We start from the raw sequence: 11823 nt of genomic DNA, 5'->3' as shown, positions 1-11823 counted from the left end.
CAACCTGGTACATTAAATATCATCAAATTTTGAAACCAATTGCACCATTATAACCGCATAAATTATTAAGCCAAGATATATTTTTTTTCATAATTTATCTCAATACAAAATATAACCAAAATATATGAATCAATTAATTTCCTATACATCTATATAAAATACTAAATGAGTTTACATAAAATAATATCATATATACAGGCTCCATTCATTAGTTTAATAAAATTAATATGATCTAAAGACTAAAAGTACGTTGCCATTTTCCATATAATGCTTTCCAGGCTCCTGCTACATAGGAAGGCATGCAACCTTGGTTGTATACAGTTCTAACTAATTAAACAATCTACGTTTGTTTTGAAAATATAAATAAATAAACTTCAACTAAAATACAATACATACAAACACATTTGATTTTTTTTTTCTAGTTTTCGAACATGATATGTAAATTCAACATATCTTTGCTATTATTTAAGAATATCTTAGCAATCCATGATCACACATTCATAGCGACTTTAAACCACTACAATGAAGAAATATACATTTAAAATTTGAAACCATAAACATTCAATGCATCTCAAAAACTTCTCATAACCCATGTACAATAAATATCTCTGGGTTTCATCCCACATCGCTATAAAACACAAACCAAAAATACATTATCCATCAAATGGCATCTCTTCGTATTTATGTACAAAGTACAAACCCAAAGCTATAATCACAAGAACCATCAAAGCTTTTTCGGGAAATTATAATTCTTCTTCAAGAACACAGTAGCCTCCTTATCATTCCGATGACACAACACTCTCAAAACCGTGTTGGCTTCACCCGGGCCCCACACCTCAGTTGTTGGAGGCAAAGGAAGTCTTGATTTTGTTGATGAAACATGACCATCATTATCAACAACTAAAGATTTAAATTTCTCAATAAGAAGACTTGTGTCAATACCTAAAAGGGGTAAAACCCCTTTCACTACAACCGAATGTTTCCCGATTAAATCACTCGGTAATCCATCCCCATTTGACCAAAACAAATCCATAAGAAACTTAAAATCCTCTTGTATCATCGAAGAATCTTCGAGTGTGAAATTACGAGAAGGCCCTCCCGCAAGCAAAATCAACAAAAACCCCTCAAACGAAGCTCTCATTATGTTTGTGATTAGACGCGTTCGAATCGTGTTTTCTTGTACAGTTTCCGCTATGATTTCAAGATTTTGTTCGAGTTCTTGTAAAAACGGTTCGATTCTTGAAGATGATGAAACTTCGGTTGTGTATAATCCGTTATAGAACACGTGATCTAATTCATGAAATATGACTTTATATGCGGTTGCCTCGCATACTTGTTGGATTGCTTCTACACATGCGGAGAAAGATAACTCGAAGTGTTTTTTGACGAAATTACCCTCACGGATCCCGTTGCTTTTTAAATGGGCGATTGCTCTTTTTTCCAAGACTTCTAGATCTTTCCTAATGTAGTGAAAAGTATTGACCCGAACACATAAATGTTGGATACTATGGGAAGAATCGTTACCATTTGTTGTAGTATTTGGTAAAAGTTTCCTCCTTTGACCTATTTGTAACCGATCTTTTTTCTTGAAGACACCATTGAGTTTTGACCCACCTTTGCATCGAGTCAATGGGGGCAAAATTGGAAGAAAAGAACGTCGAGATCCTATAACAAGAAAATAAATAGTCATCTTCTGAAAAAGGTAATTCTTTCAGTAACCCTTATGCTGGCCAGTTGGCCCACTTTACAGTGTGGGCCAACTCAACTCAGGGTTAGGGTTCCTGTAAGGACAACCCTTTTTGCAGAAAGAATATAAAATAAAGTAATACTTACCAGAACCGGATTTTGCCTTTAAAATGTAATCTTGAAGGCATCTATCAAGACCACTCATCAATTCGGGTAGTAAATCGGGATGCATAGGAATTGGTAATAAAAAGAAAGCTTCCAAAGTTTCATCAATAGTTCTTAAAACTTCAACAGCAGAAGGAGCAAACCGTTCTCTATTTGCTCGTGGGTCCCACTCCTATAAACGAAAAAGAAAATTAAAAACTTGAGGGACCAAAGCGGAACAAATGTAAAACTTGGTTACTAAAAGAAGTAAAAAAGTTACCTCTTGTTGCAAAGTTCTATCAACCCATTCTTCAAGTCTATCAACTCGAGTTTTTATCCAAGATTTAACCAAATCCACAATCACACCTTCGGCTTCATAAGGACTCATTTCTTGAATTATTGACTTTCCACCATCATCACTGTTGACCGAATCTTCAACTGCCATTTGTACTAAATCTTTTTCCAACTTATCAGCTGCTATTAGTACTTGAATAGCACCTGGAGTCAACTCACTGATTCCCGAAACAAATTTCTTGATTTCTTGTCCAAAACATGAATGGAGGGTGGCTACTGCTACCCCAACTGCAAGAGGATGCCATTTTTGTAAAATTGGACTGTAAATCTCCTTTTCAGTAAAAGCTAGGTCAGTTACATCTTGGGCAAGTATGCAGAGTGATGGAAGACTGTTTAGTTGACTTTTTGTTGACTTTCGACTTACTCGCAATTTCTCAATTTCCTAAATAGAAGAAACACAAGAAAGATTAGTTCTGCAAAAGGGTTTGTCTTCTAGATGCTAAGTATGTTGCTATTTCTAGCTAATTAATGCAAAAGATCAAAACTTGCCTGATTAAAAGCTTTGCGCATGGATGATCTGATGTAGATATCAACTTTGGCATTTGCAACATCAATGGCTTTCATTCCACCATTTTCACGGGGATTTTCTTCTGCCAATATGGTGGCAGCAGATAACGCTAGTGATAGAATACTTTGCATTAAGTCAATATTACCCCTGTAAAACGACTCATGGTACCCTAAAAGCCCTCTTTCTGCCCACTCCAACATTGAGTTCAATGTGGAACACAAAATCTTGGTGTAAACAGAATCCAAAGTCGACTTTGCATCTTTTTTGATTTCAAGCAATAAATTATCAGCAGCGAAAAGGAAATCGTTCTCAACTTGACCTGTGGATACATAATGGTTGAATAAAACCCACGAAAAACAAAGATTATGGAGTTTTTCATCAATTCCCAAGATTCCCCATGTCTTTTTTACGAGTTCTAACACCTCATCGACCTCTTCAATCATGGATGTTGGCTCTTCGACATCAAAAAGAGCTTCAAGAAGAATTTGGTAGAGACGAAGATTCAAAGGGGATCCATCTGCCCAATGGCATGTGTCAGGGGTATAATCGTCAGATGACCGAGAAGCAAGCTCCATTGTGATTGTTCGAAGGGTTTGAAACGCTTCACTGTATTTTCCGGTCTCAATTGGTCGGTCGTGAGCCGCCCTTATGATCTGTCGGAGTTTTTGAGCCGATGGGTCTTTCCGATCAATAGGTAGTTTAGGGTGGAGCAACAGTCCGGCCTCGAGTACCTTCAATTTTCTCTTTTGCCATACTTCATATTCTCGTTGATTTGGGAAATCGGATGATTTAAATTGCTGTAAAAGCTCTATGGGTAGAACTATTGATTCGATGCGCCTACCAAGCTGCAAAAAGTTTGTAATTAGAGTGATCGCAGACGAAACAAGTTTAAAGGAACTGTAATTCTCTAAATTATTAGCATGATTACCTGTCCAGCGGCGATTCTTAATAATGCACGTCGAACCCTAGAATCAATTTGCTCCGAGATCCTCATCTGAACCCTCATCAGCTCCCCTATTGTTGCCGGCCGATTCTCCGTCGAAGAAGCATTCGATTCGGAACTGTTGTTTTTCTTTTTATGCTTGATACCCAACGCCTTCTTCACCTTACTGGCTGCCGTCAACGTCAGTGACCTCTGCAGCGACGGCAACGATGACGCCTTGTCAGATGACCTCCCAGACGACTGAGACATATAAGTCAACGGCCTACCTCCACCGGAGCTCCGACAAGCCCCGACGAAGATCTCATACGCGGTTTCCCGAAGCTCAGAGTCAGATAGATCCAAACCTAGTTTGCCAAAGGGATATGCGAGGTCATTTGATGGCAACACAGGGATCATATAGCCAGCGGTGTTCTCAATTGGCATGACGCCGGTACCGCTTATGGTGAACTGGTGGTGGGCTTCTCCGATTGTCTGTTAACTGAACAAATCGAAGACCTGTGGGTATCTGAAAAGCTGAAAGAGTGGTTGTAAATCGAATTCTGTATAAATTTCAGAAAACGTGAAAGGGAAAAGGGGTAAGTAAAGATGAATTGGGTTGGGAAATTGGGAAATTGGGAATAATTCTTGCTTGGGTTTGAAGAATGAAATGATGGAGAAGTTTTGGTCTCTTTTTTATGAACGCCGAGGTGGAAAGAGTAAACAGAACGCGGTGGTGCAAACGGCTCCTCCTCTGGTTTTCCTTTTGATTTAATGTTTCGATGCGTGTTATGTCCACGCGTCTGTTTGTGGGTTTCAACGCCGGGACCCACCGGCAACCGCCACCAATATTGATGCTCCTCCCAAGTTGAAAATGCCCAAAAATATATGCAAAACTGCTCCTACCAATAAAATTAAGAGTAAATTGCACATATGGTCCATGTGGTATGTTCAAATTCATACATTTACTTTTAATAGTGGATTTTTTTATATGGCTGGTTTATGTAGTTTAGAGTTGTTGTATCGGACGTCCCTAAGTCTAATTTCATCTAAATAGCTTCGTTAAATACCTAGACAGGGACTATTATACATTTCCTATTGTTTTTATGTTATTAAATGGTTCTCAAGCTCTAAAGAGAGCGCAAATTCTCTTTCTCTCTTGTGGCTTCAAGGTTGACTGGCATGGTGGTGGCGTTGATTGGTGGTTTTGGTGGTGAACTATACCCATGGTTCATCGTTAAAGAATCAAACCCCCTTGCCTCTAGATCGACAACAACCTTCTCCTCTTCTTCTCAATCTCTTATGAATCGAATCTACCCCCTCCTTCCCCCTTCTATACTGATCCCCAAATACGCCTCAATAAAGTTGAGACTTACCCCCAATCAATGATCTAGTTGTGCTTTTGCTGATGTGGTTCTCAATCAATAACCATGGGTTAATCGAGGAGGGAAAACGATGAATTAAAGAGATTGAGTATTTAATTCCTTGGTATGTGTTCATGCTTTCATCCTACACTCTCTCTTTATTGGTGATTGGTAAGAAATTAGAGCATGTGCTATTTTCCTTGAAATATGATTTTATAGATGTGTGTGAGTATGCATGTTCTATGAAAGACCAGGAACCATAAATAAACTCACTCACCTCCATATTCTTGTTGTGTAAAATTGATGACATAGATGGTGGTAAGGTGGTGATGATGGTGTTTGGTGATTGTATGGGTAAAAGTGGTTTTGTGGTGATTGTATTGGTGGTAATTAGTGGAATGATGGTGATCGTGTTGGTGGCGATGATACTTGTGGTGATCGGTGGTTCTTTTATAGAATTGGTCCCTCATATTTAAAAAATGACAAAAAAAAAAAAGTAAAAATACAAGAGAAAATTTCCATATTATAAAAAGTAACAACTTTGATGTTAGCTCTAACTTCTAAGAGACATTATATGTAACAACGGTAAACTACATGGACCAAGCATCTAAAAAAATCCAATACAAGGACATCATGTATGAATTTGGGTAAGCGGTAAGCCATATAGAGAACAAATGTGTATTTACTTTAAAATGAATCATCTGTTGAGTTTTACTCAAAAATTAGTTTAAAAAACATAAGATTTGGTAACGGAAGACTTATAAATTTTGAATAACATAAACAAGTTAAACCCACCAAAGATCATCTTGTAAGTTTTAGAAAGATTAAAACACCAACAATGACTCAACTTGATGTAGAATGTTAGTTCTTTTATATAAAAATCTTAATCTCTTATACTTTATGCTCATATCAAAATAAGAACATAAAAAGAGGAAGAAGATGCAAGCAATCTTCTAAAGAATGAAAAAAAAATGAGAGAGAAATGCATATCCACATGCATCTAACGTTTTTCATTAGTAAAAAAGAAGAGCCAAAAGCTAGTAACTTATTTAATTTAAAGTAAGGTCTTTACCTATTGATTCTTGTGCTCAAAGACACCATGTCCCTAGCAACAAAAGTCTATAAAAACAAAAGCATGTTGTTTCCTAGCTTTCTTGTCCCTCCATCTATTTTTGGCCTTTAAGATATAAAAAGAAATCATGAGTTTTATATTTTATAAACCAAGTTTATAAAATATAAACTTTAATTTTCGTAAATAACAAAAGAATATATCTAGTCCACAATGTTGTACATGACTTAATAATTCATACAATATGAATTATGTAATGTTACTTGCTAATAAAAATAATTATTTCATATAAATAATTACTTTCAATTAGTTGTAAGAGTTTACTGAATATTTATTAAAATTATTTTCTAATAAGTAATCAATTGTATCAAGTTGTTGTTAATGTGGCCCATTAGTATCATATACTAATTAGTAATATCACTTTAATATGATTTTTGAGCATACAAATCATTCGTCATCATTATTCTTAAAATATCCATGTTCTTAGAGTAAATTACAATTTTGGTCCATATGGTATATATAAATTTGTAGGCATGGTTTAGTTTTAAAAATTTGACACCATGTGACAACCATTAATTTCCGATCAAGTCAAAGTCAAATAAAGTCAACAGGTCAAACCGGTCAACTCATCTAACCCTTGTATATTAGGGTTTACATTATGTTACTATTGTACAACTCACTATTTTAATAAGAAGTTATCACTTGGAAAGTTCGTATGCCCAGAAATTCTAAACCCTAATCAGGGTAAGTGATGAAACTATTTGATAAAACCTTATTCCATACCCCCGAGGCATATAACAACCATAACGAGGCTTAACGGGGTGTACAAATCTTGCATTGCGAATCTAAACACTCAAAAAGGTCACAAATGAAACCTCTCTCAATCTCTCTCGCTCTATCTCTCTCTATCTCAAGTCTCTCCCAAATCTCTCCAAGCATGTGAAATCTCTCCTAAGTCTCTCTCAAAACTCCTTTCAACTTTTTATAATCATTTGGGGCATCACGACCCTTAACCTGATCAAAAATCGCACAAAACAGGAAGATTTTGTGAAAAACAACCTCTTAGGACCGAACCCTCTTGAGAACCGAAAACCCTCTAAGGAACCGAACCTCTTAGAGGCGAAACCCTAAGAAGCCACCTGGACCGAACAACCTTAATAATCGAACTAGGAGGACCGAACCTGTATAAGACCGAAGCTGCATATGGGACCGAGCCTCGTATAGACTGAACCCGAACTCACCCTTCGGTCCGAGATGTTACCTTCGGGTCCAAGACTACCTTCGATCCATTTCGATCCCCCCCATATTCGCATGCGAAGATGCTCAAGACCAAACCCTCCTATTGGTTCCCATCTACTTTCGGTTCTAATAGCTAGGACCGAACCTCCGACCCTGAACTTCAGATATTCGCAACTTTTACCCGATTTTCAATACTTTTAGCGTTTTGAGCATGTTTTTAATGATTTTGAGGTGAGATTTTCACCCAAACTATATTTTGACATATAAAACCCTATATTTTCATAATTTGAGCACATTTTAAGGGAAATCTTTATCTAAGAATAATATCTAGTGGATAAGATTTGGTGATAGAGTGTTGACTTTACCATAAATTTATGACACAAGCAACCTTCCATACCCACTCCATGTCACTATTATTGCTATATGTCACTATTCATATCAGCCATTACCCAATCCTTGTACCTTTTATCCTTCCCCCACAAGTTTCCTTGAGCCTCCACACACAAAGAAACTTTACTACTCATTCTCCCTAGATCACTAACACTCCACCAAAAGCAAATACACTTTTCTCTCTCCATTTCTCTCCAAGATTTTGAGATTCTCTAGCGGTTTTGAGCTTTTTCATTCTCCTTTGGTAAGTAAATTTCATCCTTCACTTGATTTCCTTACATCCCCTCACTCAAATCAAGGGTTCCTTACACAAATATAGTCATATTTGTTGTTAGATCTTCAAATCTTCAAGCATCTCCCAAGTGTTCTTGAGTTGAACACTTCTTTTCTTTATCATCCATCTACTGAAATCACTCAATGTGAGTTCATACCCCTATCTTTTCATGTTGAACACAATTAAACTTAAATATCAGCTTCCAATATAAATGTTAATGTTCATTCACGGACTGTTTTGAACATCTTAAACTTTTTAGTTTTCAAAACTATATTAGATGAAAATATTTCAGGTTTATAACTTTGAAATGACTACTTGCACATATTCACACGATTTTCTACAAGTTTTGGTGATTTTTACAAAACTGCCTATCACTGTAGCTACGAATTCAGACCTGTCTGTGAATATGAACATTTTAACACCAGTTAGAGACTTCTAAAAATTATAATAAATTTTATGAACAAACTAGACAAAATTTCTAAACTCTCAGAGTTTACGGATTTATTTTTTGACTCCGTATGATTTTTCTATAATTATTCCAAGAACAGGAACGGAAGTGATAACACTAGCAAATTGTTAATAACTCATTTACACCTTGTAACTTGCTGAGAAAGGTGTGTATTATCATATATAAATACATGTTGGTTATATTACATGTCGTTTACCTCATTATAAAAGTTTACATTATATACAAAGAGGATTTCTACCATTACAAACCGTTTTGATAAGCTATAATAGGTATAGTTTATATTTCCACTAACACAACAAACACATTTCGGAAGGTTTTATTCCCATAGAAAAAGGTTTTACACTCACGCACACTACACGTAAACTTGTTAACGTAAATTATGAGACATTCTTCTTAGTACTCCTAGAGTACGGGTTAAAATTCCTGGTAGTTATAACCATAGTCTCTTGTAGGGAGAACATGATAGTTGTGTATAGATCTATATTGGGTTTGACAAACCACATCTTAGTTGCATGCAACAGCTAGACCGACAGGTCTGAGGTGACAAGTGTCATCATCTTTTTCGACGCCTGAGAAACGTCGTGGCAGGTTCATTTCAGTCATAGTATGGTTATAGCGAATCACATAGGGAGTTAACAACACATAAAGTTTACAGGGATTTTCACAAATCAAAAAGGGTTTTATGTTGATTTAAAATCACTTTTTATATCAATAAGTACGTATATTACTGTACACTTTCGATCTTGGTATTTAAGACTACACATCACTCTAGTAAGGAAAATATTGGATTTTTCGTGGTAACACACAACTCATTACAAAAATCGGTTTCCAAACTCTTCATCTAAAAAGCTTATGAACTCACCAACTTAATTGTTGGCACTTTTTCAAAACAACTTGTATTCTCAGAAAATCAAAAAACCAGGTAACCACAAGCTTTTGAGGATGGAACGTTACGACGTTGAACAACTATTTTTATATCATGTTGTAATCAATCATTGAAATATGTAATACTTGAAACCATGTAACTCTGTTCCGATTATATTTATGATTGGTTGTATTGCTTTGATCACTATTATACTCGTTGTTATGATACTATACATGAAGTCCGCCACCCCGAACGTTTCTGCCATCCTAGGTTTGGGGGTGTGACAGATTGGTATTAGAGCATTGTTTATAGTAAACTAAGTATATCGAACCACATAAGATATACAAACTATAAATGCATTGGGACTAAAGTCTCTGATTTAGCATTTTCAAATAACTATACTTTTAGAAATGAAATAGTTTCTGGTCAAAAAGTATAAATACATGCACACATACTATTATAGTATCATATCTAGGACAATACGAAAGTAAAATGAGGAGTTGGACACTACGGGTAGGCCCTGGGATATGTGATCAGACTTGGGACGGATATAACCTGATCAACTATATTTATTTGAGGTGTGATTGATGTATGCCGGGGAATGGTCGTAGTGAGCAACAAACCTAAAAAGTTCCTAAAAAAGAATACTATTAAGAACCAAACATAACATTTAAAATACTATAGGAGTATTTTGTGTTACTATAACTTACGTAAAAATTAAACAAATTCTTGATAGTAGATCTACAATCACTAAGTGGATACATTAAAATTATATATAACTTGGATATCATAGACTTAGAATCTGTGATCATTTCTTTACTTCCTGTTCCTTGTTTGGTTGTGGTTTTGGAGTATGATCACTTATTCGAAGGTTTATCATATCTTTTGTTATATGTAACTGGTATGCACCATGTCATTATAGAAGTAACTAAGGAGGATCAAACCCATATAAGTATTCTAGGAATATGATTATTATATGCCTCTTACTTTACCCCTATTCTCGCACGGACATCATGGCAGGATCTTACTTACCAGGAGACCCCTACTTTCCGAACTCAGAGAGTTTGAGGACAATTGGGAAAAGAGTCGGAAGTGGAGTCAAAGGTCGACGACTCTCCTTACGTAGCCAGGAATCTCGCGAACCGTTTCGACTACATTGGACCTGTGCCCCATTAAGCAACATTGATCGAAGTGGGTGGAGTCACCATCAGCAACATCAATCGCCATTTGGAGACCAACGAAGTTGCAATGACCTCAACCATGGGGGACCGGTTGTTAGAGCCCTCCCGATGATGACCCAACAGATCACGAACCTCGAGTTAGGGAACTGCACGCTGCTATAGACGCTGTTATCTCATAAACTCGAGACTCGGAAAGAGACTACTATTTTTTAGACCAACTCATTAAGGAGCTTGTCGCCACTCAGGAAAAGGCAAGAGAGCTTCGGGATAGACACTCGACTCACGAAGAGAAAGTGGTCGCAGCCAAGCATAGGTTAGCAGAACTACAGGACACTTCGGCTTCGGTTCAAGCACCACTGGGGGCATATTGACGAAAGCATAGTTCATTTTACTCAAAAGATCTTGTAGATTAAGTCTACGAGTATGCGTTGGTATTACTCCCCTCCATGTGTAGTGTGATAATCGGCAAACTTTTGGTCAAAGTCAAAGTCAAGTCAAGGTCAACCGACCATCTGGTCAACTTAACTAGTGCTTATATGTTAGGATATTCTTTATGTTTCCTAATATTCAACTATAATTCCTAATGAAACGTAACACTTGAAAGTCTCAAAAGTTCAAAATTTAAAACCCTAATTTGATTTAGGGAAGTAACAACTCTTTAAAGCACTATTGAGTGCCCTTCGGGGGTGTATAACACTCAAAATAGAATGTATATAAGTCTAAGGACCTTACACTACGAAGAAAAACATTAATAAAGGCTCCTGACAAAGTCTCTCCTAATCTCCCCTACTGTATCTATCTCTCTCCAAAAAATCTCCAAGAAAATGAAGTCTTTTCCCGAATCTCTCCAAGAAAATGAAGTCTTTTCTCAAATCTCTCCAAGGAAATGAAGTCTTTTCTCAAATCTATCCAAGAATATCAAATCTCTCCCAAATCTCTCCAAGAATATGGAATCTCTCCCAAATCTCTCCAAGTATGTGAAATCTCTCCCAAATCTCCCTAAATATCTTCCTTAGTCGAAAACAGCCCAAAACCGAAGGAGAGAACCCAAAAGGACCCTCTTGGTCCAGACTCCTCTTGGTCCGGAACCCTCTTAGTTCGGACTCCTCTTGGTCCTGAACCTCTCGTCCGGAACCCTCTTGGTCCGGAATCCTCTTAGGCCGGAACCCTCCCTACTTCGCATGCTTCTGATAAAATCTGGAATGCTTCTGTTTGCTTCGGAACCTCTGACTAACTCCGAAAGAGAGAAGCTCCGGAAGCCTGAAGTACCGAGCCCTCTCGCAATACAGGAAGCCTCCTACCCGGACAATCTCGCACCTCCGGACTCATTGGCTCCAGAAGATCTCACCCCACCCCACCTC

At 37.0% G+C, this 11823-nt stretch overlaps 1 protein-coding gene across 1 annotated transcript; it reads right to left on the bottom strand.

Moving 5' to 3' along the window:
- Nucleotides 1-523: 523 nt before the first annotated feature.
- LOC145009069 (protein unc-13 homolog) lies at nt 524-4371 on the bottom strand. Its single transcript, XM_078967730.1, has 5 exons — nt 3621-4371; nt 2674-3537; nt 2111-2566; nt 1834-2023; nt 524-1665 (listed from the first exon to the last, which is right to left on the bottom strand). The coding sequence occupies exons 1-5, from the start codon at nt 4056-4058 to the stop codon at nt 725-727; spliced, it is 2889 nt and encodes a 962-aa protein (XP_078823856.1). The 5' UTR covers nt 4059-4371; the 3' UTR covers nt 524-724.
- Nucleotides 4372-11823: the final 7452 nt, after the last annotated feature.

This window comes from Lactuca saligna, chromosome 8 (assembly GCF_052625555.1).
Source record: "Lactuca saligna cultivar CGN05327 chromosome 8, ASM5262555v1, whole genome shotgun sequence".
Taxonomy (NCBI): Eukaryota; Viridiplantae; Streptophyta; class Magnoliopsida; order Asterales; family Asteraceae; genus Lactuca; species Lactuca saligna.
This window is presented reverse-complemented; position numbering and strand designations above follow the sequence as displayed.

What these genes read in the sequence shown, in the direction of transcription:
- LOC145009069 (XM_078967730.1), bottom strand. Translation starts at nt 4,058, where the DNA reads ATGCCAATTGAGAACACCGCTGGCTATATGATCCCTGTGTTGCCATCA. An exon ending in TAAGAATCGCCGCTGGACAG is followed by an intron (nt 3,538 to 3,620) that starts GTAATCATGCTA and finishes AACTTTTTGCAG; the next exon opens with CTTGGTAGGCGCATCGAATC. An exon ending in TGCGCAAAGCTTTTAATCAG is followed by an intron (nt 2,567 to 2,673) that starts GCAAGTTTTGAT and finishes TCTTCTATTTAG; the next exon opens with GAAATTGAGAAATTGCGAGT.